Genomic DNA, 26,735 nt, shown 5'->3' with positions numbered 1-26,735 from the left:
TTATGTATTGTAGTACTGTATAGATTAAGGATAGTTAATTTGGATGGCTGGGCATTCCTTGCTCTGAATATACTTCAATATCTGATGAACTTTTCAGTTTAGTTTTGGAATATGCAGAATAAGTAATGGAATTTCTTGGATTATAGTTAGTTAGGTTGAGGAGCAAGATTGAAGGTGATATGGCACTGAGTGGCAGCATGGAAAAGTTTTGTACCAGGTGATTGGATAAAGAAGTAATACTATTTCTTTTGATAGTGAAAGGAATTACTTTAAACGTTATAGAGTAATAAAATCTTGTGAGCATGATTAGGAAGATGTTTGTTAGAGATGTGATTGATCACTCGGAGAGGATTTGAACCTTTGGTAAGCACCACAGAAGTTGTGCTGACCACATCTCAGTACCCAACAGAAATTGATGATGGCCTTAAAGAAAGATAAAATGTATGCTGCATTTATGGATATGTAGAAGGCATATGATTAGTTTTTATTTATATATGAGTACCTTAGATGAGGATTTGCCTCATTCGCCATATGCTCATGGAATAATGATACATTTCTTATTAGCCATCATGTAGATTGCATAGTTATCTATTGTGGCATAACTTCGCCATTTCTAGCCATATGTCTAGTGTTCTTTTCACCTTTTCCGTTCAGTTGTCCACAGTCTTGCAGTGTGCTTTCCAACCTGAGTTAGAATTTGATGTGCATTGTAGGGTCTGTAGGCTGGGCATAGATTGCAGCCCAAACAAAGGATGAATCATCAGAGCTACCTGGAGGCTATGGTAACCTTCTGGTGTCCACAGTGGGTAGATATAGGCACCCACATCTGCTGCACCCACAGCCCCTCCATGCCTACACTGTCCACATGAGGGATTGGTTAATCCAATAGATATTAAGCTTTTCATAAACTAGGAATGCAGAAGTTTTAATTTAAGAGAAGGGATAGCTTAGATTGTTTTTGTGCATCCCCTGTATATCTTTCTTTCATACTTGTTCTCTGTTTTCCAGGTTAGCAAAGTAGCACCAAGAGCAGAGGAAAGAAAGGCCTCATTCGTTCTTATTCATTCCCAAGTTATTGTGTGTAATGCACTTAAACAGTAGCCTCTTATCCACAGCCAGGCTCCACAGGCTTTTTACATGGTTCAGTCCATTTAAAGCTTATCGGCCAGTTTACTCTATCCCATTCATGCTATTCATAGGAAGGTGGATGTGTTGGAAATGAAATTAAATGTTTGAGGATAGTATGTGGTGTGAGTTGGTTTGATAGGTTAAATGTTAATTGGTAAGTGTGTTAATGAATGTAGTTGAGAGAGCTGAAGAGGGTGTGTTCAAATATGGGGAGAATGAGTGAGAATAAATGTGTATGAAATGAAGGGGACAGAGAGAAGGGGAGAGCAAATTAGAAATGTAATTATGGAGTGGAAAAGATATCAAGTGACTGGGGCCTGAACATGCAGGAGGGTGGAAAGTGTGCATAGGATAGAGTGTATTGGAACAATTTGGTTTATTATGGTTAATATGCTGTCATTGGACTGAACCAGGACATATGGAGTGTCTGGTGTAAACCATGGTGAGGTCTGTCGGGCTTGGTTGTGGATAGGGAAACATCGTTTGGTGCATTCCACATGACAGCTATAGAATGGATATGAGTGGATGCTGCCTTTCTTCACATGTTCCTGGTGCTACCTCACTGATGTGGAAAAAAAAAGATATAACCTTTGGTGAGACATCAGGTAGCAGAAGTACCCCATGTTTTTCTGTATTTTTTCAGTTTATGATTATTTTGAAATTTGGCTTCTAATGTCTGCTATGTATTTTCTGTTTACAGCGGAAGTGAAGAGAGTAGGTGATACTGTCTTGGGAATGGCAACTCAGTGTGTGCAAGCCAAGAATGTTAATAAGACATCACCACAAACATTATCTAATCTTTGCCTTAAGATTAATGTCAAGTTAGGAGGCATCAATTCTATTCTAGTCCCAGGCATCAGGTGAGGACATTGCATGTTATGGCACTTTAAACACAAAATTTGAACTGAAAGGTCATAGTTTGAATGTAAAATTTTTAATTTGTTTCAGGTCCATTTGCTGTGAGTGATTTGTTGATGTAGATACATAAATTTAGATCATATGTCAGGTAGTTCATTTGCTCATGGTTGAAGTAATTCTGTCTTTCACATGGAGAAAACCTGTATTGTAGGAACATTGAAAAACTTAGTTGCTTTGCAAATCAGTCAGCACCTTTAATACGGGTTGAACCTCTCTCATCTGGCAAACTTGGGACCTGGCCATTGCTGGACCACAGAAAATGCCGGAAAACAGAAATGGGAACTCCCTATGTAAACATATTCCTGACCCTTAATCTTGCCAGCTCATTCCACATACGTATTGCTGTGTTATCAGAGGTAGAACAAAGCTTAAATTAGGAAATAATACAACCATTAAATCTTTCAAACAAGGTCTTTATTGCTACATAAGTTTACATCAGAAATACCCCCAGATGGAGACTCCTCAATATCTTGGGCAAGGGTTTTTTGTGGCATACAACGCAGTACAGGGCAGATTCGTTAGCATTATACACTTGTTATGGTGTTAACTTTTCTGCTGCCACTAGCCATGCAAATTCATTCTCAAACTTTGTTGCAGCTTTGTGACTAGTAGTTATTGTAACCAACAACCATAGGTTGGTAGTTGGCTTTGGTCAACTCTTTACTATTGTTGTTTTATTGTTATCATCAAGGCAGCCAGTCCATGCTGCGTCAATCCCAGCCAGGCAGCCAGCTCGTACACTCTTTATCGCCCTGTACATATTGCTGCTGGTTGGTTGATTGAGAATTGGAGTTTTTGGAGTAGGGTTGAGGGTCAAGTCAATTGGGAGGTGAGTTTGAATGGAGAAAAACTGGAGGAAGTGAAGTGTTTTAGATATCTGGGAGTGGATCTGGCAGCGGATGGAACCATGGAAGCGGAAGTGGATCATAGGGTGGGGGAGGGGGCGAAAATTCTGGGAGCCTTGAAGAATGTGTGGAAGTCGAGAACATTATCTCGGAAAGCAAAAATGGGTATGTTTGAAGGAATAGTGGTTCCAACAATGTTGTATGGTTGCGAGGCGTGGACTATGGATAGAGTTGTGCGCAGGAGGATGGATGTGCTGGAAATGAGATGTTTGAGGACAATGTGTGGTGTGAGGTGGTTTGATCGAGTAAGTAACGCAAGGGTAAGAGAGATGTGTGGAAATAAAAAGAGCGTGGTTGAGAGAGCAGAAGAGGGTGTTTTGAAATGGTTTGGTCACATGGAGAGAATGAGTGAGGAAAGATTGACCAAGAGGATATACGTGTCGGAGGTGGAGTGAACGAGGAGAAGAGGGAGACCAAATTGGAGGTGGAAAGATGGAGTGAAAAAGATTTTGTGTGATCGGGACCTGAACATGCAGGAGGGTGAAAGGAGGGCAAGGAATAGAGTGAATTGGAGCGAAGTGGTATACCGGGGTTGACGTGCTGTCAGTGGATTGAATCAAGGCATGTGAAGCGTCTGTGGTAAACCATGGAAAGCTGTGTAGATATGTATATTTGCGTGTGTGGACGTATGTATATACATGTGTATGGGGGTGAGTTGGGCCATTTCTTTCGTCTGTTTCCTTGCGCTACCTCGCAAACGCGGGAGACAGCGACAAAGCAAAAAAAAAAAAAAATCAATTCTTTTAATACGTTACGCTACAAGCTTCCATGTCAGCACTACGCTTCTCTCCGTTCACGCAGTGTGCTGAAATTCCACATCTCCACTTGAACTTGTTTAATCATCCTTGCAAATATTCAGTCATAGTCTACCTATAGGTCTCTAAGAAAAACTTTGGCCTGCTCCAAAAGCATCTCCTAGAAATGTTTACACCTTCTTTACATGGGAGCTTACACCACTTTATAAGTGCTATGTTCATTTCTGTACTCCTGGCACCTTCAAAGTTTTTTGAAACTTTAAACTTCTTTGGCTTTCATTTTCAAGAAAGAAGTGAATATAAGAAATTCACAGGACTCCTAATTAGCTCGGCTGCAGGTTAAATAGATTTTGGCACCTTAGTGCTGCTAACAGCGCCACCCTAGTGGCAGATCCAAAAACTAACGGCAGCAGATTCAAAACATGCCGAACCATGGAACTTACAAGACCACAGAGTGCCGAATACGAGGGGTACAACCTGTATTTACGATTACAATTGGGAAAGGAGTGTGTGTAGGTTGAATAGAACTGTAATGTTATTTTTGCTTGACTTGACCCTGTTAGAAATTTTTTAGCTTTTGCTTAGGCTATATGTATTTTTCCCATCACTTGCTGTCTTTCATCAACTGTCTCTTAACCCATTGACTGTGTGGCCTCTTATATTATGTATACCCCACTGGAGGACTCTTCAGAAAGATGAGAAAAAAATGATTTTGTCCATTAATGTAACAGTTATTTTCCAAAACTACATGTGAAGCATCAGGGGTGAACCAAGGAAAGTTTTGTGGGCCTGGATTTGGAAAGGGAGCTTTGCTTTTGGTGCATTATACATGACAGCTAGAGACTGTGTGAACGAATGTGGCCTTTGTTGTCTTAGCGCTACCTCGTGCATGTGCAGAGGAAGGGGGCTGTCATTTCATGTGTGGCGGGGTGGCATCAGGAATGAATAAAGGCAAGAAGTTTGAATTATGTACATGTGTTTATATGTATATGTCTGTGTATGTATTTATTTTTATTTATGATACTTTGTCGCTGTCTCCCGCGTTAGCGAGGTAGCACAAGGAAACAGACAAAAGAGTGGCCCAACCTACCCACATACACATGTATACACATGCATGTCCACACGCACACATACATACCAATACATCTCATCGTATACATATATATATACACACAGACGTATACATATATACACATGTCCATAATTCATACTGTCTGCCCTTATTCATTCCCGTCGCCACCCCGCCACACATGAAATGAAAACCCCCTCCTTCCCGCATGTGTGCGAGGTAGCGCTAGGAAAAGACAACAAAGGCCACATTTGTTCACACTCAGTCTCTAGCTGTCATGTATAATGCACCGAAACCACAGCTTCCTATCCACATCCAGGCCCCACAGAACTTTCCATGGTTTACTCCAGATGCTTCACATGCCCTGGTTCAATCCATTGACAGCACATCGACCCCGGTATACCACATCGTTCCACTTCACTCTATTCCTTGCACACCTTTCACCCTCCTGCATGTTCAGGCCCTGATCTCTCAAAATCTTTTTCACTCCATCTTTCCACCTCCAATATGGTCTCCCACTTCTCCTCGTTCCCTCCACCTCTGACACATATATCCTCTTGGTCAATCTTTCCTCACTCATTCTCTCCATGTGACCAAACGCCTGATCCACACATCCTCTACCACTTCTGAAACCACTCTACTCTTCCCCAATCTAATGTTCTGTACATGCCTTCACCCTGTCAGTCAATACCATCTAATTTCTCAGGAATACTTAAACTTAAGCCTCTGTAGTTTGAACACTTACCTTTTTCCCCTTTGCCTTTGTACAATGGCACTATGCATGCATTCTGCCAATCCTCAGGCACTTCAACATGATCCATACATATATTGAATATCCATATCATCCAGTCAACAACACAGTCACCCCCTCTCTTAATATATTCAACTGTAATACCCTCGAAACCCACTGCCTTGTTTGATTTTATCTTCCACAAAGCGTTCATTACCTTTTCTGTCTTAAAACCCAACCATTTTCCCTGATCCTCTCACTTCACACACCACCCCAACCAAAGCACCCTACATCTGCCACTCTTTATCATCAAACACATTCAACAAACCATCAGACTACTCACTCCATCGCTACCTGTTATTACTTCTCCCCTTGCTCCCTTCAACGATGTTCCCATTTGTTCTCGTGTCTTACAAACGTTATTCTCCTCCTTCCAGAACATCTTTGTATTTTCCTTAAAGTTTAATGATACTCACTCCAACTCTCATTTGTCCTCTTTTATAACCCTTGCACCTTCTTCATGATCACCTGTTGCTTTCTTTTATAAATTTCCCAGTCATTTGCACTCCTTCCTTGTAAGTATCGTCCAAATGCCTCTCCTTTCTCTGTCACCGACAACATTACTTCTTCATCCCACTACTCGCCACCTTTTCTAATCTGCCTGTCTCCCACTTTCTCATGTCACTTGCATCTTTTGCACATGCCATCACTGCTTCGCTAAATAAATCCCACTCCTCACCCACTCCCCTCACATCATTTGGTCACCTTTTGCATTTTCTTTGAAAACAGTATGGAAAACTTATAAATGAAGCTCCATCTATGAATCAAAATCCATCTTGACAGAAACTTTTAGGAATCAATGTTGTATTAGTGAAATAAGGAGGAGGGTGCTTATTATTATTAGCTTGAGAGTAAAGACATAAGGGTTGCAGTAAAATTTCAGAAGGAAAGCTCCACTATAGGTTAATTGCAGTGGTGTTATGTTTATTACAAACATAATGATATAGGTTCTAACTCTATTACTTCCTACCCAAGGTTTCCTTTCATTGGGGTTCCCTGAGTGCTCAAGAAGCCAACCACATTTACTATGTAGGATCACAGGTTGAAAGGCATGATGATGATGATTTATGTTTCTCATTTTGGGTTGATGCAGGACATTCAGAGTGAAGGTGTTCACTGTCTTCATAATGGAAGTTGCATCTTGGGTCTGAATGGTTGTGTGGTATATTAGATTGATGATTTTAAGTTTTGAGAAATGGATGGTGCATATTTATCTATCAATTTTTGTCTTGTAGACCGAAGGTGTTCAACGAGCCAGTAATCTTCCTCGGTGCCGATGTTACTCATCCACCTGCAGGTGATAATAAGAAACCGTCCATTGCAGCTGTCGTAGGTTCTATGGATGCTCATCCATCACGTTATGCTGCAACTGTCCGAGTCCAGCAGCACAGACAGGTGGGTCTGATAGAATTACAGAGGGTCAGTGTAGTATTTATTAATGCCATGTTCCTAGTGGACAGAGTTTTGTTTAAAGGTAATGCTCTTTAATTGTATGTAGGTGATATTCCTCAGTTGGGTCATATCTCATGTGAGCTAGTGTTACCAGTCATTGTCAGTCATCCATCTGTAAGAACTTCTGTAATGGCTTCTCTGAAACTGCTTCACTGATTAAGATGAAATTTGACTTGTATAATCCATGCATTATAACTTTTTGAGTATATGCTTTCATATACAGAGTAACAGTTATTAATAGAGTCAAGAAAAAATCGAATTCATGGACATTTGAAATGTATGCATGTATGCATGGAAATATAAAGCAAAAAGTTAGATTGAGAGATTGGGATATGAATGTAGGAAAGATATGTGAATGATATTACTCTTGTATGCAGATGATAACTGTGCTTGATTTGTTTGTGCATATGTGTAAGAGAAGGAAACTTGATGGGATCTTGTTGAAGGTGGTAGAGTTAAATCTCAATTCGTTTGAATTAGCCTAAGGTGGACTGTTAAGAAGATTGAATAAGGATGCAGCATGATTGGCAGGGGTGATGTTCAAATGTAAGGATGTTTTATAGATTAAGAAGGATTAATCAGGTAGTTGGGATTTTAAGTGCTTTGTTCATGGTTATATGGCACCATGTCTATATGAAAATAGGCTTCTCAGCTTGTACCAGAAAGCAGAGTTGGATTTGAGGACTGCATCACTGTTTTATATACATATTCCCACTGTTATGCAAGAACCATTGGACATATCAAGCATTATAACTGATTATGGATTCTGATGGCTAAGTGGAATGTGAGAGAAATGAATATGAGTGCAAATGACGAGTGTTGAAATTTTATGCTCATTTAGGTATGTTTGGTATTTTTAAGAGTTGAAGGAGTATCAGAGCATTTGCTTGTTCAAGACGACACAGAATATTACAGTTGCAGGTAAAAGGAGATGGATAGATGCAGTGAAAAGGGATTAGGGCTAGGGATATTTCAGCTTTGTATGCAAAGTTTGAGGGTTCATGTTTCCCTTTTCAACCCACTGTTTGTGTGTTGAAAATGCGTGCAAGTGACATGAGAGTATGTATGTAAATAAACCATCCCACAGACAGATTTCTACATTATTATTTCTTTTTTAAGATTTTGCCATTAGGCATGGCTAGCAGAAAATGTATACTACATATGGGAACAGCTTCTAATGTTCCCAGGTAGTCACCCACCTGAGTTTATATGAAGGAGGGCATGGGAATGTACATTTAAAGACATGTAGTTGTGATTATTCCTGGATGGGGAGAAAGAATCCCACTCGTGTATCTCCTGCATGTCATAGGAGGTACCTAAAACGGGTAGAAGAAGGAATTGTGGAGGACTGGAGGACCTTCTCTTCATTATTATTACTTTCCAAAAGAATGGACTGAGGAAGGAATCAAGCAAGTATTTTTCCTCAGAAAAATGAGGGTTCATAGTCATGGAGTGAGGGAGATGATGGTGTTAACTTCATCACTGCCTTCCTATTTATCGTTACTAAAATTGATTCTTTCTCATTAGTGATGAAAGGTAGTAACCTAGGATGTAGTGAACATATACTGAACATGAAACTAAAAGAGGAAAAGATTTATGCAATAATAACCACTCATAGAAAGCCAGTTGTGAATAACCTTTGTAGTAGAGTGAATGAGTAGAGGAGATTGTTTTAACTTTTTCACTGCCTTCCTCCCCTATGTATTAATACTAGTATCTCGCACGCGCATGAGGGGGAGAGGATGTCATTTCATGTTTGGCGGGGTGGTGGTGGAAATGGATGAAGGCAGCTTGTATGAATATGTACATGTGTATATATGTATATGTCTGTGTATGTATGTGTACATTGAAATGTATAGGTATGTATATGTGCATGTGTGGGTGTTTATGTATATACATGTGTATGTGGGTGGGTTGGGCCATTCTTTCGTCTGTTTCCTTGAGCTACCTTGCTAACGCGGGAGACAGCATCAAGGCATGATGATAAATAAATAGATAATCTGATCTTTTATGAATATGGTGAACAATGATTATATAGAATGTATTGTACAATCACTGTAAATTATGAGTAATGGGAAGAGATTTACACAGTCTAAACCAGTTATAGAAATCTTGCAATGAACTTAATTAGTAGTTGAACTAGTGAGTGGGGAGAAGGTTTTCACTTCATCACCTCTTGCCTCGCCCCAGTATCATTACTAATTTTGACTCCTCCACATTTATGGTGAACATTAGTCATATGAAATGTATTGTACTAATACTGAAAGTACACTTAAAGAAGAGATTCTCTTCATAATAACCAGTTAAAGAAAGCCAGCTGTGCATGTAGTGGTGGTGAAGGAAGTGAGTGAGGGAGATGGTTGTTTCGACTCCATCACTGCCTGGTCCTCCCTTTGTATCACTACTAATATTGATTCATTCATGTTTATGGTGAACAGTGATAGCATAGGATGTATCGTACAAATAATGTGTTATCCAGTCAAGAAAGTCAGCTGAGCCTGTGAGTGCCTGTAGTGATGGAGTGAGCAAGTGGGGAAGATGGTGGTGTTAAGTCTGCACCATATATCTTCCATAGCACTGATATCAGCTGTCTTAAGTTTATGGTGAACCGGATTTATATAGGATGTATTATAAAAGTACTGAACATGAAATTAAGAAAGTAATCAATTAAAGAGGTTTGAATGAATGAGAGGTGTGGTGGTGGTTACGCTGCGACTTGCCTTCCTCTGCCTGCCTCCCATTATTTTGCTGTTTTTTATTCAATTTTGCTTTGCATGTCATTCATATTAATCAAAGAGTTTTTATAATGAAAGATAGTTGTGAGAGGCCATCACATGATGTTTTTTTAGAAAGTTGGTAAGCAGCACTTCATTGGGTGTCAAGTTGCATGCCTCTGACCCAAGTAGCTATCTTTACTTTCTGCCTTACCCACACTTGGACTGTTGGCATGCTGTCCACAGTCATACAGTCTCCTTATCACACATAACATCTGACAACACTTAACTCACACAACTCATTCTTTGTAACTCTAGACCTTCCTGCAATGAGTGCTCTGCACTGGCCCTATCTTTTAGCAAAATGGTAAGAATATTAGACGGGAGCATTAGGGAGAAGCACATTGTAGGTATGAACCTTTGCTGGGAGCATTGGCTAGAAGTAGTTGGTTACAGCCTCTGGAAGTGCTGTGCTAGAATTGTCCTATCCGTGTGGCCTCTGAAGAGTGAATTATTAAAGGCTTAGAAGTGGCACTAGAGTTCACCAGTTATGGAGACACTTTTGCCCAGGCCATCCCCTTTAGGAAGTTCCAGAAGGCTTCAGAGATAGATAGGTAGATAAGAGTGAGTGTACAATATCCCTTTAATATCATCATTGTGGTTTAGTGTTTATTCAGTATTGATTAAGGAATGTTAGGGAATGAGAGTGATGCAATGTGGTTGTAGTCTACTGCTGAATCTTGGTATAACAGAGTGGAATCTGTTGTATTTATTTTGTGCAGAAGATGCTATTTTCAAAGTTGAAGCTGAGGATTTGGATGATAGGTTGTGCCAAAGATGCTTGTAGGAGGAGGTTGCTGAAAGCGCTTGTGTTTTTATGATGGACTGTCACTGTAACATATGTTTAGATGGAGAAAATATGGATGATGAAAATGAGAACAGGGATGAGTATGTGATGATAGATAAGGATTTTACTGAAAATGATGGGGTGTAGAGTAATGATGAAGTTTAGAGTTCAGTAATGCAGGAGAAAAGAATTAAAGATGCAGTGAAGTTTTGTTATGGGTGAGAGTTAAAGTAGGATGTATATGAAGCTAGCATGATACTGTGCCTGGTCTTACTTTTTGAATGGATGTGAAAACTTAGTTGTATTAGATCTAGTTTATTAGAAAATGAAGAACAGAAAGATTGGTTTCCTTGTGACTTTGGAATGAGAGGATAGATAGTACAGTAGGTAGTAGATGATTGGTAGCCATCGACCAGGGAAGTTTATTGCCAGTAATTCCCACCTGGTTACGGGAAGAGTTATTGATGGCACCATAGTGAGCCAGCCCTTCTGTGGTTGTTGAGATGCTTTATTTGACCCAGGTAGCTGTCTTTTCTTACTGCCTCACCAAAATATGGACCACTGGCATTCTGTCCACAAACATACAATCTCTTCTTGTCATACATGACGCTTGACAAAACTGAACTCTTACAGCTCATTCTTCATAACTCGAGATTTTTCTACAGTGAGCACTAGCATTAACTCTGCTTTTTGGCAAAATGGTAGGGATAGCAGATTGAAGTAGGAACATTTAGGCTGGAGCATTAGGTAGAAGTATTAGTTAGGAGCATTAGTTAGTATTAGTCAATAGGAACATTATGAAGGAGCTTCTGCAAACACTGCACTAGAGTTGTCCTCCGACAGTAGCCTGTTAAGGTTAAGGCACTAAAGCCTAAGAAGCAGCACTTGAGTTCTTTAGTTATGGAGTCTCTATTGCTGTGGCCACTCTCTTGAGGGAGTTCTAGTTGGAACAGGCATCAGAGATATAGTTGGATAGATAGATAGAATAGACAGTACAGATATTGAAAACATGGTAATGTTATGTGATACCAAAAAATTGCTTGAAAGATTTGTGATTTAAAACACTGAAGTAGTAGGGCCATTATTTTACATTGTAGAAGGTATATGGTAATATGGATAGAGGAAGAAGGTAAAGAGGGTAGACTGCAAATGAGATGGACAAATGCACTGAATGATTTATTTTGAACTAGAGACGTTTGAGGTGTTTCCAAAGGAATAATGTCAAGACTGTTTGTGATGGAGATCTTTTGTGTGATGACATGGATGTAAAGAGAGAAGTCAGTCTGAATTGACTAATCAACATGGTGTGCAGAGTGAAAAGTTGAGAAGCCCTTACAGTTGTGTGGAAGCCACTTCACTTTATGACACTGGACTTGATGTGTAATAGCACTTTTAGGTCGTGTATGATAATCATGTAAATTACAGCTGTTAAAGGTAATATAGATGTCAGACCTTGTGATTATAATTATTGTAAAGATGTTACTCATAAATCTCATTTGTACTAATGTCATAGAGAGAATGCCTACTGAAGTGTTCAGTACATTACTGAAAACTTCTTGGCCTTCGGTCAAAACCCTATTAGCATTTGAGAGAGCACTTGGTGAGTTGGGGAATTAAAACATGAAATTTCTCCCAGAATGAGGTGCATCCATGAGGACTTACCTCCTTCGACCATCATAAGATATATAAAATGGGCAGATGCTCATTTTCTGGGGCTTAACAATCATTGAGTGACTTGCCTAGGCCATTGACTTCACAGCGAGGAGGTGAGGCACAAGGAAGCAGCTAGCCCTCACTAATCTTGCACTTGCTCACTTTTGCACAGTGCACCATAGTTGTCTGGTTGACTTTATTTGGCCATGTTGTATCCTCACTTTCATTTATGGCTTTCTGTTAACTGAGTTAGGTACATTCTTTTATTAACTTTCATGTATTGAGGATGAAGCTCAAATGTCATGCCTTCCAGCATGGGCCTCCCTTGTTGGCTTTGATGACTTTTTCACTTTTACCTGTTTTTGTTAGGTTCATGAGTTGGGTAAACATTTCTGAAGGGAACTCTGTAAAAATCAGTATAAAATGAAAAATAAAACATTTGAGTAGAAGATAAAGAGTCACTACTTACTAGTACCTATGATGAGATTTTGCCATGCCGGTAGGGTTAGCACATTGTGCTCGCCACTTGACTGGAATGTTGATGACCCACATTTCTCCTGAACAGTCTCCTCACACACTCGCTTGTATTGCTTGTTGTTTAATGCTTCTTTTTTCAGCAGCCACTCCTCTGGCATAATTATCAATTCTAGGTTTGTCCACCACCATCAAACTTGAACCTCATCTTGTGGATGTTTTCTGTAGTCACTCTGTTCAAAATTCTTAGATCACTTGGTAATGAAATAAATATTCATTTCAACTTTCCTCTGGGCAATCATGAATCCTTGTCTTATGCATTTTTGGTATGTTTTCTAGAAGCATAGGAAGAAGTAATAGGTAAGAACATTAGGCTGAAGCATTAGGTTGTAGTAGTCAGTAGTAATATTTGGTAGAATCCTCTGTAAATGCTGCACTAGAATATCCCCATCAGTGGCCTGTTAAGGGTGAAGCAGTAAAGGCTGAGAAGCAGCACTGGAGTTCAATAGTTATAGAGAGTCTATTGCCATGGCCATCTCTGTGAGGGAGTTTCAGTTGGGAACAGGCTTCAGAGACATAGATAGATTGATAGGTTTGTTTTCAGGAACTTTTGACTTAATGATTCTGCATCATCCTTGCATGATTGCTTTCAGGTTCAAAATGCTATTCTTTTTTCCTCTCTTTGTTGCTAGGCATATATTTTCTTGTATCTTCCCCTATGATCGAAACTGAAAAGCTTTATTTCCTTTATTTGATCATGGAAATTTATATCATACTCTGTTCCATTTATCTTGTGAAATGTTTCTGTATTTTTCTAGCTTGTTTATTTCACACTTTTTATTGTGACCATGCAAAACAACAGCATTGAAGTTTACTTCTTTTATATGATCTAAATATTTTCCACATTGTTTGTCTTTTGTTGCAAAGGTTCTTAAATATCATCACTTTTTTTTTTTTTGGTATGAAAGCACTATTTTTCAATATGTTTCTAAAATTTAAGTTTTTATCTGACTGTTATCCCCAGTTCTCTGATGTTTGCTTCACTATATTTCGTATTCTGCAAGGTTTCTCTGTATGCTAGGCATTGCCATAGCATTAACTGTCCTATGGCTGGTAGGTTATGGGTCTAACAGCATTTGTAAGTAGTGTAATTATGAGTCATAAGCATGTGTAGTGTGTTTATGTCCCATATTATTAGTTTATATGTTAGGCAAGGTGTTTCTGGTTGGAACTTTGTAGAATGCAAAGTAAGATCAGAAAATACTACAAATATGATGAGTAGAGGATGAAAAGTTGTAGCACATGGGTTGAACAGCATAGATAAGCAGTGCACTTAAGAGCAGTGATTATGCCTATATATTATAATTCACTCCCATTTTATTAGTTCATGAGTCGAGTGAGATATTTTTGAAGTGAACTGTTAAGCTCAGTATGAAACCTAAAATTACTACTTGTTTTGAGGTGAACAGTAGAAGGTAAGAAATGGTGGCATGTAGGTTGAAATAATGTTTATAAGTGGTGGAATTATGTAGTAGGTAGTAGATGGTAGGTAGCCAACAGCCATGAAGGTATATCACCAGCTCTACCTGCCTGGGTATTGGGAGGGTTAGTGACACCTGCGTAGTGAGCCAACACTTCGGTAGTTGTCAGGTTGCACTTCTCTGACCCAGGTAGCAGTCTTTTCTTTCAACCTCACACACACTTGGAGTACTGGCATTCTGTTTACAAACATACAGTCTCTCCATGTCATACATATCACTTGACAACACTTAACTCACACAACTCATTCTTTAAAACTAGATTTTCTTGTGATGAGCACTATGCACTCGCCCTGCCTTTTGGCAAAATGTTATGACCAATAGATAGAAATAGTGGGTAGGAACATATACGCAGAAACATAAAAGCTATAGGTAGAAGTAGTAGGTAGGAACATTAAGCCAGGAATATTAGGTAGAAGTAGTCTGTAGGAACATTAGTGAGGAGCCTCTGCAGACACTGTACTAGACTTTCCTTCTGCCAGTGGTTTGTTAAGGGTGAGGCATTAAAAACTAAGAAGCAGCAATGGAGTTCTCTTGTTATGGATACTCTATTGCTGTGACCACCCCCTTGAGGGAGTTCCAGTTGGGAACAGGCATCAGGGATAGATAGATAGTAATAATGAGCAGTGATGATGCATTTATATTGTGATTACAGGTACACCACCAATTTTCTGGCAATCTTGGTTCCAAAGTCTTGCCAGATTAACTGTTTTGCCAGACCAACTGTGGTCACGTAATGATAATTCATCATCACACCTCAAACCCACTAATTATACATCTCCCATGTGTCTAAAGTATACCATGGACTGCTAGAAATTTAGATGAAACAAATATTAAGTGTTTGAGCACCCTGAGATGGTAAGTCTGCCCTTAGGTTGTTTGAATTCTGTGCTGTCTTCTTTGTCTTCTGTTGTGAGTGTTTTCCTAGATGTGCATCGCCAGAATAATGCAGTTTCTTTTGCATTATACACCAGCTTAGGACTGAGGTGCTCGTTAGCTACGAGTTGCAAATTCATCCACATACTCAGCAGCTCCTTTGGGGTTATTCATGGAAATTCCATGATGCTTCTTGTTGAATCATTTAAGTCATCCTTCACTATAGTCATGCTTATGTTGTAATTTAAGTTCTTTATAGTCCACTATCATGCTACCTGAGAAGTCCACTCCATCACTCCGACGCTATGGAAACCATTCCATCATCACTTGATCATGCTCAGTACTCTTACCATCTTTCATAGTTTTTCTAATCGTCATTTGCTTCATGGAATCGCTGTCTACATAGAATTTCAATATTTTCTCCCTTTGCTTCTTTATATTATAAAAAGTTGGTGAACCAGTACTGTAGATGTCACACAACTTATGCGCTAAATACCACAGTCCATTTTTTTCAACAGTTCTCCTTTATCTTGGGTCGATATGGACTGGTGTTTACGTTTGACACCACAACTGACACACTCTTTTATCTTAAAAGCCATAGCTAGGGTTAAATCTAAGCAAAATAAGCTAAGAATCCCACAGAATTGCAGTATCACCACCGACACGTGCAGTGTAAAGAATGTAAGTAAGCACGCTATACAGGTAACGCCACCTGTGGCTGCCCAGTAAACTATTCTGGTGGCCGTGGTAATTTCAAGTTCCCTCACAAAATTTTGTCCGGACTAAAGAAGGTGCCGAACCATCAGTTGCTGGAAATTTGGTGGTGTACCTGTACTGTATTTCACAAAATATGGTTTATGAATTTGGTAGGACATTCTGAAAGGAGCTAAGTGCAGATTAGTGTGAAATGACAAAAGGACCATATATTATGATGACCGAAAGGTGATATGATATATATGAAGGCAACTAAAGGGGACGGGAACGGGGGGCTAGAAACCCTCCCCTCCTTGTATTTTAACTTTCTAAAAGGGGAAACAGAAGGAGGCACGTGGGGAGTGCTCCTCCTCCTCGAAGGCTCAGATTGGGGTGTTTAAATGTGTGTGGATGTAACCAAGATAAGAAAAAAGGAGAGATAGGTAGTATGCTTGAGGAAAGGAACCTGGATGTTCTGGCTCTGATTGAAATGAAGCTCAAGGGTATAGGGGAAGAGTTGTTTGGGAATGTCTTGGGAGTAAAGTCAGGGGTTGGTGAGAGGACAAGAGCAAGGGAAGGAGTAGCACTACTCCTGAAACAGGAGTGGTGGGAACATGTGATAGAGTACAAGACAGTAAACTCTAGATTGATGTGGGTAAAACTGAAAGTGGATTGAGTTAGATGGGTGATTATTGGTGCATATGCACCTGGGCATGAGAAGAAAGATCATGAGAGGTAAGTGTTTTGGGAGCAGCTGAGTGAGTGTGTTAGTAGTTTTGATGCACAAGACTGGGTTATAGTGATGGGTGATTTGAGTGCAAAGGTGAGTAATGTAGCAGTTGTCGGAATAATTGGTATACATGGGGTGTTATGTGTTGTAAATGGAAATGGTGAAGAGCTTGTAGATTTGTGCACCGAATACAGACTGGTGATTGGGAATACCTGGTTTAAAAAGAGAGATATACGTGAGTATATGTATGTAAGTAGGAGAGATGGCCAGAGAGTGTTATTGGATTACGTGTTACTTGATAGGCACGCGAAAGAGAGACTTTTGGATGTTAATGTGCTGATAGGTGCAGCTGGAGAGATGTCTGATCATTATCTTATGGAAGCAAAGGTAAAGATTTGTAGAGGTTTTCAGAAAAGGAGAGAGAATGTTGGGGTGAAGAGAGTGGTGAGAATAAGTGAGCTTGAAAAGAGACTTGTGTGAGGAAGTACCAGGAGAGACTGAGTACAGAATGGGAAAAGGTGAGAACAAAGGGCATAAGGGGAGTGGGGGAGGATTGGGATGTATTTAGGGAAGCAGTGATGGCTTGCTCAAAAGATGCTTGTGGCATGAGAAGCGTGGGAGGTGGGCAGATTAGAAAGGGTAGTGAGTGGTGGGATGAAGAAGTAAGATTATTAGTGAAAGAGAAGAGAGGCATTTAGACAATTTTTGCAGGGAAATAATGCAAATGAGTGGGAGATGTATAAAAGAAAGAGGCAGGAAGTCAAGAGAAAGGTGAAAGAGGTGAAAAAGAGGGCAAATGAGAGTTGGGGTGAGAGAGTATCATTAAATTTTAGGGAGAATAAAAAGATGTTTTGGATGGAGGTAAATAAAGTGCGTAAGACAAGAGAACAAATTGGAACATTGGTGAAGGGGGCTAATGGGGAGGTGATAACAAGTAGTGGAAATGTGAGAAGGAGATGGAGTGAGTATTTTGAAGGTTTGTTGAATGTGTTTGATGATAGAATGGCAGATATAGGGTGTTTTGGTTGAGGTGGTGTGCAAAGTGAGAGGGATAGGGAGAATGGTTTGGTAAACAGAGAAGTAGTAGTAAAAGCATTGCGGAAGATGAAACTAGCAGGGCAGTGGGTTTGGATGGTATTGCAGTGGAATTTATTGAAAAAGGGGGTGACTGTTGTTGTTGACTGGTTGGTAAGGTTATTTAATGTATGTATGACTCATGGTGAGATGCTTGAGGATTGGCGAAATGCTTGCATAGTGCCATTAAGGCAAAAGGGATAAAGGTGAGTGCTCAAATTACAGAGGTATAAGTTTAATGAGTATTCCTGGGAAATTATATGGGAGGGTATTGATTGAGAGGGTGAAAGTATGTACAGAGCATCAGACTGGGGAAGAGCAGTGTGGTTTCAGAAGTGGTAGAGGATATGTGGATCAGGTGTTTGCTTTGAAGAATGTATGTGAGAAATACTTAGAAAAGCAAATGGATTTGTATGTAGCATTTATGGATCTGGAGAATGCATATGATAGAGATGATAGAGATGCTCTGTGGAAGGTATTAAGAATATATGGTGTGGGAGGCAAGTTGTTAGAAGTAGTGAAAAGTTTTTATCGAGGATGTAAGGCATGTGTATGAGTAGGAAGAGAGGAAAGTGATTGGTTCTCAGTGAATGATGCGTTACGGCAGGGGTGCTTGATGTCTCCATGGTTGTTTAACTTGTTTATGGATGGGGTTGTTAGGGAGGTGAATGCAAGAGTTTTAGAAAGAGGGGCAAGAATGCAGTCTGTTGTGGATGAGAGAGCTTGGAAAGTGAGTCAGTTGTTCGCTGATTGTACAGCGCTGGTGGCTGATTCATGTGAGAAACTGCAGAAGCTAGTGACTGAGTTTGTTAAAGTGTGTGAAAGAAGAGAGCTGAGAGTAAATATGAATAAGAGCAAGGTTATTAGGTACAGTAGGGTTGAGGGGCAAGTCAGTTGGGAGGTATGTTTGAATGGAGAAAAACTGGAGGAAGTGAAGTGTTTTAGATATCTGGGAGTGGATTTGCCAGTGGAAAGAACCATGGAAGCGGAAGTGAGTCATAGGGTGGGGGAGGGGGCGAAAGTTCTGGGAGCATTGAAAAATCTGTGGAAGGCAAGAACGTTATCTCAGAAAGCAGAAATGGGTATGTTTGAAGGAATAGTAGTTCCGACAATGTTATATGGTTGCGAGGTGTGGGCTATAGATAGAGTTGTGCGGATGAGGGTGGATGTGCTGGAAATGAGATGTTTGAGGACAATATGTGGTGTGAGGTGGTTTGATCGAATGAGTAATGAAAGGGTAAGAGAAATGTGTGGTAATAAAAAGAGTGTGGTTGAGAGAGCAGAAGAGGGTGTTTTGAAATGGTTTGGTCATATGGAGAGAATGAGTGAGGAAAGATTGACCAAGAGGATATATGTGTCAGAGGTGGAGGGAACGAGGAGAAGTGGGAGACCAAATTGGAGGTGGAAAGATGGAGTGAAAAAGATTTTGAGTGATCAGGGCATGAACATGCAGGAGGGTGAAAGGCGTGCAAGGATTAGAGTGAAATGGAACGATGTGGTATACCGGGGTCGACATGCTGTCATTGGATTGAATGAGGGCATGTGAAGCGTCTGGGGTAAACCATGGAAAGTTGTGTGGGGCCTGGATGTTGAAAGGGAGCTGTGGTTTCGGTGCATTACACATGAGAGGTAGAGACTGAGTGTGAATGAATGTGTCCTTTGTTGTCTTTTCCTAGCTCTTTCTTGCGCAGATGCCGAGGGAGGGGGTTGTCATTTCATATGTGGCAGGGTGGTGACGGGAATGAATAAAGGCAGACAGTATGAATTATGTACGTGTATGTATGTATATGTCTGTGTGTGTATATATGTGTATATGTTGAGATGTATAGGTATGTATAAGTGCATGTGTGGACGTGTATGTATATACATGTGTATGTGGGTGAGTTGGGCCATTCTTTCATCTGTTTGCTTGTGCTACCTTGCTAATGCAGGAGACAGTGACAAAGTATAATGAATAGATAAATATATATGTATATTTTTGCTTTGAAGAATGTATGTGAGAAATACTTAGAAAAGCAAATGGATTTGTATGTAGCATTTATGGATCTGGAGAAGGCATATGATAGAGTTGATAGAGATGCTCTGTGGAAGGTATTAAGAATATATGGTGTGGGAGGCAAGTTGTTAGAAGCAGTGAAAAGTTTTTATCGAGGATGTAAGGCATGTGTACGTGTAGGAAGAGAGGAAAGTGATTGGTTCTCAGTGAATGTAGGTTTGCGGCAGGGGTGTGTGATGTCTCCATGGTTGTTTAATTTGTTTATAGATGGGGTTGTTAGGGAGGTGAATGCAAGAGTTTTGGAAAGAGGGGCAAGTATGAAGTCTGTTGTGGATGGGAGAGCTTGGGAAGTGAGTCAGTTATTGTTTGCTGATGATACAGTGCTGGTCGCTGATTCATGTGAGAAACTGCAGAAGCTGGTGACTGAGTTTGGTAAAGTGTGTGAAAGAAGAAAGTTAAGAGTAAATGTGAATAAGAGTAAGGTTATTAGGTACAGTAGGGTTGAGGGTCAAGTCAATTGGGAGGTAAGTTTGAATGGAGAAAAACTGGAGGAAGTAAAGTGTTTTAGATATCTGGGAGTGGATTTGACAGCGGATGGAACCATGGAAGCGGAAGTGAATCATAGGGTGGGGGAGGGGGCGAAAATCCTGGGAGCCTTGAAGAATGTTTGGAAGTCGAGAACATTATCTCAGAAAGCAAAAATGGGTATGTATGAAGGAATAGTGGTTCCAACAATGTTGTATGGTTGTGAGGCGTGGGCTATGGATAGAGTTGTGCGCAGGAGGGTGGATGTGCTGGAAATGAGATGTTTGAGGACAATGTGTGGTGTGAGGTGGTTTGATCGAGTAAGTAATGTAAGCAAAATAAAATAAAAAATAAAGATAATATTTTTATTTATTTATTTTGCTTTGTCGCTGTCTCCCGCATTTGCGAGGTAGCGCAAGGAAACAGACGAAAGAAATGGCCCAACCCACCCCCATACACATGTATATACATACACGTCCACACACGCAAATATACATACCTATACATCTCAATGTACACATATATATACACACACAGACACATACATATATACCCATGCACGCAATTCACACTGTCTGCCTTTATTCATTCCCATCGCCACCTCGCCACACATGGAATACCATCCCCCTCCCCCCTCATGTGTGTGAGGTAGCGCTAGGAAAAGACAACAAAGGCCCCATTCGTTCACACTCAGTCTTTAGCTGTCATGCAATAATGCCCGAAACCACAGCTCCCTTTCCACATCCAGGCCCCACACAACTTTCCATGGCTTACCCCAGACGCTTCACATGCCCTGGTTTAATCCATTGACAGCACGTTGACCCTGGTATACCACATCGTTCTAATTCACTCTAGTCCTTGCACGACTTTCACCCTCCTGCATGTTCAGGCTCCGATCACTCAAAATCTTTTTCACCCCATCTTTCCACCTCCAATTTTGTCTCCCACTTCTCCTCGTTCCCTCCACCTCTGTCACATATATCCTCTTTGTCAATCTTTCCTCATTCATTCTCTCCATGTGACCAAACCATTTCAAAACACCCTCTTCTGCTCTCTCAACCCCACACTTTTTATTTCCACACATCTCTCTTACCCTTACATTACTTACTCGATCAAACCACCTCACACTGCATATTGTCCTCAAACATCTCATTTCCAGCACATCCACTCTCCTCCACACAACTCTATCCATAGCCCATGCCTCGCAACCATATAACATTGTTGGAACCACTATTCCTTCAAACATACCCATTCTTGCTTTCCGAGATAATGTTCTCGCCTTCCACACATTTTTCAACGCCCCCAGAACCTTCACCCCCTCCCCACCCTGTGACTCACTTCCGCTTCCATGGTTCCAATCATGGCCAAATCCACTCCCAGATATCTAAAACACTTCACTTCCCCCAGTTTTCTTCATTCAAACTCACCTCCCAATTGACTTGTCCCTCAACTTTACTGTACCTAACAACCTTGCTCTTATTCACATTTACTCTCAGCTTTCTTCTTTCACACACTTTACCAAACTCAGTCACCAGCTTCTGCAGTTTCTCACCCTAATCAGCCTCCAGCACTGTATCATCAGCAAACAACTGACTCACTTCCCAATATCTCTCATCCACCACAGACTGCATACTTGCCGCTCTCTCCAAAACTCTTGTATTGATTGCACTTTTTTGGAAGTAGGTAATTATGGGCAATTATTTTGCATCTTTATTGTGATAATATCCCACATTATTATTATAAGAGATGAGGAAGATATTCCTGAAGGGAATTGTGAAAGTGTTATCAGTAGCTTAACCTTTTAATACCGTAATTCATATATTCATGTATTCCTAGGGTATTTTTTAGATAGATATTTATACATTAGGTTTGCACCTGTTTAAAGGTAATACACCAGGATTTGGAAGTGGTTGAGGTGGCAGTGTGTGACAAACTTCTCCCGACTGCTATTCATCCTCTAACCATGTTAATGAGAGAAAATTTTTTGTGGGTTTTGTGGGAATGAAATTGAGTGGCTTTTAGATATACTTAAAGGACTTGGCAGATGATCTTGAATATCTTTTTGAAGTCTTTGTTTCTGGATTGTGTGGAAAGTGATTTTATGGAATAGATATTTCTAGCAGGAGTGGAGACAGTGTTGCCATTGTCCACAAACCTTGACAATACAGTTTTCAGACTGTTGCAGCTGGTGATTTTCAGAACTTTTAGATTTGCTATTGTCAAAAAATTTTCGGTGAAGTGCATTGATTATAACAATAAAAGATTCTGGGAATAAAACATAATCGTAATGAATTATTATTTTTTCACTGATTGTGATATAAATGATGAAATATGTGCTTAGGCACCTCACTGGACGCTCAAGCCTGATTCCTGCACTTTTTAATGCATTTTCCCCAAACAGCTACAAAACTTCTTTACATTATCAGAATGAAAGTAGTGGATGAAATAAACATTTTACATTGTTATATGAACATATTTGAAACTAAGTATAAATACATTTTTAACCTGTCCACTGCGACTGTTTTATATTATGGCCAGCTTTACAGTGCGACAGTAATTTTGACAGTAAAGATTGATTTTAAGCATCTTTAGTAATGAAAATGAATTGGGCACTCTCCTGATGGTGGTAGTGTCAGCTGGACCTGGCTATCCTTTTGCTGTCAGCTTTCAGTGTTGTGGAGCTCTTTTTTGCCTGGCAAATTATAATTTTTTTATGAAAGTGTTGTAATTGGTTCACATGATACATAGATTTTCACATGAAAAGTGATATTCAGGATATTAATGATTCACTCAATGCAGTTGAATACAGTGTTGCGTTTGGAAGAGCATATGTCAGATGACCTTTCCTTGGCACTTAACTCTCATCTGCTTAAATTTTGGAAAGGCTTGAACTTCATTTGGACTTCTATGCATATGTGCTCAAGAATTGGCTGGATTTTCTGCATCTTATCACCTCTTTGTGCATGTTGTTTATTGTCAGGAAAGTGAATAACTCACTGGAGTTGAAGGAAGTGGTTCAGTTATCTTCCATTGTCCAATAGTCATTTATTTTGTTTCTGTTTACATGTAACATAAAACTCATCACACATTTATTTTGGACTTCATTTTATAGTGGTTAGCATTACTGATTGTCACACATGCACAGTTTGCCTGGTATCAAAGCTTTTCATTCTCCCCTAGGAGCTGGTTGATAAAATGGTTACCTGCCATAGGCTAAGGTGTGTATGTTTGTGTGTATACATGAGAGGAAAGACAGTATATATATATATTTTTCTATTATACTTGACTGCCGTCTCCCACGTTAGTGAGGTGGTGGAGGGAAACAGATGAGGAATGGCCAAACCAACCACATACATAAACACACATTCATGCACATATACATACATATACATACATACATACATACATACATACATACATACACATACACAGACACACATATATACACATTCCTATGAGTCCACGGTGAAAATGAAACATGATAAGTTCCCAAGTGCACTTTCATGTAATAATCTATATATAATCTACATATACATACACAGACACACATGTATACACATTCCTATGAGTCCACGGGGAAAGTGAAACACGATAAGTTCCCAAGTGCACTTTCATGTAATAATCTCATCATCAGGGGAGACACGAGAAAAATATAAGTCAGTTGATATACAACAAAGAGATGTAGCTAGCATGCCATATGGTAAACATTGCATGTTTACCAAATGGCGTCCTAGCTACGTCTGTTCATTGTATATCAACTGACTGTTATATTTCTCTCTTGTGTCTCCCTTGATGTGATTATTACACGAAAGTGCAGTTGGGAACCTGTCATGTTTCATTTTCCCTGTGGACTTATTGGAATATATTTGATCATGCGCAAAATTGTGATCATTTCCAATATAAACACTTGTATATATTCATTCTTGCTGCCCCCATTCATTCCCGTCACTACCCTGCCACACATGAAATAGCATCCCCCCACCCCAAGCACCGCACACATACAGCGAGTTAGTGCTAGGAAAAGACAAAAAAAAAAAAGGTTACATTCGCTCACACTTAATCTCTAGCTGTTATGTGTAATGCTCTGTAACCATAGCTCCCTTTCCACACCCAGGCCCCACAGACCTTGCACTGGTTTACCCCAGATGCTTCGCATTCCTTGGTTCGGTCCATTGACAGCACATCAAACCTGGTATGCCACATCGTTCCAATTCACTCTGATCCTTGCATGCCTTTCACCCTCCTGCATGTTTAAAACAGGTCCCAATCACTCAAAATCTCTTTCACTCCATCCTTTCACCTCCATATATATGTAGATACATATATCTTCTTGGGAACTTATCATGTTTCATTTTCCCTGTGGACTCATAGGAATATATACACATGTACATGTCCATACTTGCTGCTGCCTTCATCCATTCCCGTCGCCACCCCACCACACTTGAAATAGCAATCCCTCCCTTCCAGTGAGCTAGTGTCAGGAAAAGAAAAACAACAGCCCACATTCGTTCACACTCAGTCTCTAGCTGTCATGTGTAATGCACCAAAACCACAGCTCCCTTTCCACATCCAGGCCCCACAGACCTTTCCATGGTTTACCCTAGATGCTTCACATGCCCTGGTTCAATCCATTGACAGCACATTGACCCCGGTATACCACATCATTCTAATTTGGTCTATTCTTTGCACACTTTTCACCCCCCCGTATGTTCAGGCCCTAATTGCTCAAAGTCTTCTTCACTCCATCCTTCCACCTCCAGTTTGGTCTCCCGCTTCTCCTTCTTCCTTCCACCTCTGACACATATATCCTCTTTGTCATGCTTTCCTCACTCATTCTCTCCAAATGTCCAAACCATTTCAACACACCCTCTTCTGCTCTCTCAACCCCACTCTTTTTATTAGCACATATCTCTCTTACCCTTTCATTACTTACTCGATCAAACCACCACACAACCCTTTCTATATCCCATACCTCGCAACCATATAACATTGTTGGAACCACTATCCCGTCAAACATATCCATTTTTGCTCTCCGAGATAACGTTCTTGCCTTCCACACATTCTTCATCGCTCTCAGAACCTTCACCCCTCCCCCACCCTGTAACTCACTTCTGCTTCCATGGTTCCATCCACTGCAAAGTCCACTCCCAGATATCTAAAACACTTCACTTTCTTTAAGTTTTCTCCATTCAGAACATCCCGACTAACTTGTCCCTCATTCTTACTGAACCTAATAACCTTGCTCTTATTCACATTTATTCTCAACTTTCCCAGCGTCACCCCACCCCATAGGAAACAATTAATGCTCCCTGCTTCCGCAAGGTAGCACTAGGAAAACAGACAAAAAGGACCACATTTGTTCACAGTCCCTCGCTATCATATTTAATGCACTGAAACCACAGCTCCGTATCCATATCCGGGCCCCACAGACCTTATCATGGTTAACCCCGGAAGTTTCACTTGTACTGATTCAGGTCCATTGACAACATGTCGACCTTGGTATACCACATCGTTCCAGTTCACTCTATTCCTTGCATGCCTCTCACCTTCCTTATGTTCTGGCCCTGATCACTCAAAATTTTTTCACTCCTTTCTTCCACCTCCAATTTGGTCTCCTGCTTCTTGTTCCTTCCACCTCTGACCCATATATCTTCTTTGTCACCCTTTCCATACTCATTCTCTCCATATGTTCAAACCATTTCACCTCCCCCTCTTCTGTTCTTTCAACCACATATATTTAGTGTTACTGATCTCCTCTTGGAATAGTTTACACATGAGCAAAAAGTTATTTTCTCGAAGCTGTATCATTGGAAGTACATCATGATCTCAAATAGCAAGAAAGATGCATTCTTCACTTATACATGTTAGGTGAAGCGTCCATTTAATGGGGTGTCATTATAATGTATTGCATATGAAGTAGCTGATAGTGAGCCAATTACCAGGGAAGTATAATACCAGTACTACCTGCCCTTGTATCAAGGAGGGTTAGTAATGGATGCGTAGTGAGGCAGCACTTATGTGATTGTCAGGCTGCACTCTTCTGACCCAGGTAGCTCTCTTTTCTTTCTGCTTCACCCACATGTGGACTACTGGCATTTTTTCACAAACGTACAATCTCTCCATGTCATGCATAACACATGACAACGCTTACACAGCTCATTCTTCGTAACTCTAGATTTTCCTGTTATGAGCAGTGTGTACTAGCCTTGCCTTTTGGCAGAATGGTAAGGGCAATAGTAGAAGCAAGAGGCAGTTAGTTAGTTAGAAGTAGTTGGTAGGAACATTTGGGTGGAGCATTAGGTAGAGGTGATCAATAGGAACACTAAGCAGGAGCATTACGTAGAAACATTAATTAGAAATAGTCTTTAGTTAGGAGTCTCTGCAAGCACTGCTGTGCTAGAGTTGCCATCTGCCTGTTAAGGGTATGGTACTAAAGGCTAAGACTATTGCCAGGCCACCCCTTTGAGGGAGTTCTAGGTGGGAACAGGCATCAAAAATATAGCAGACCTAAATATGATATAGTAGCAGACCTAAGGTACACACACCATTGGTCAGGGAATGATTAGTGCTGACTAGCTACCCTCTGGCACCTCAAATC

General features: G+C 40.3%; 1 protein-coding gene across 1 annotated transcript in view; it reads left to right on the top strand.

The window, feature by feature from the left end:
* Positions 1-26,735, top strand: part of AGO1 (protein argonaute-2) — a 237,315-nt gene that overhangs the window by 100,426 nt on the left and 110,154 nt on the right. The window contains exons 13-14 of the mRNA XM_071690453.1: positions 1,829-1,988; positions 6,801-6,960. Of these exons, the coding sequence (XP_071546554.1) occupies positions 1,829-1,988; positions 6,801-6,960 (320 nt within the window). The remainder of the gene's footprint in view (positions 1-1,828; positions 1,989-6,800; positions 6,961-26,735) is intronic.

The sequence above is a fragment of the Panulirus ornatus genome, chromosome 48 (assembly GCF_036320965.1).
Source record: "Panulirus ornatus isolate Po-2019 chromosome 48, ASM3632096v1, whole genome shotgun sequence".
In the NCBI taxonomy this organism is placed as follows: Eukaryota; Metazoa; Arthropoda; class Malacostraca; order Decapoda; family Palinuridae; genus Panulirus; species Panulirus ornatus.
This window is presented reverse-complemented; position numbering and strand designations above follow the sequence as displayed.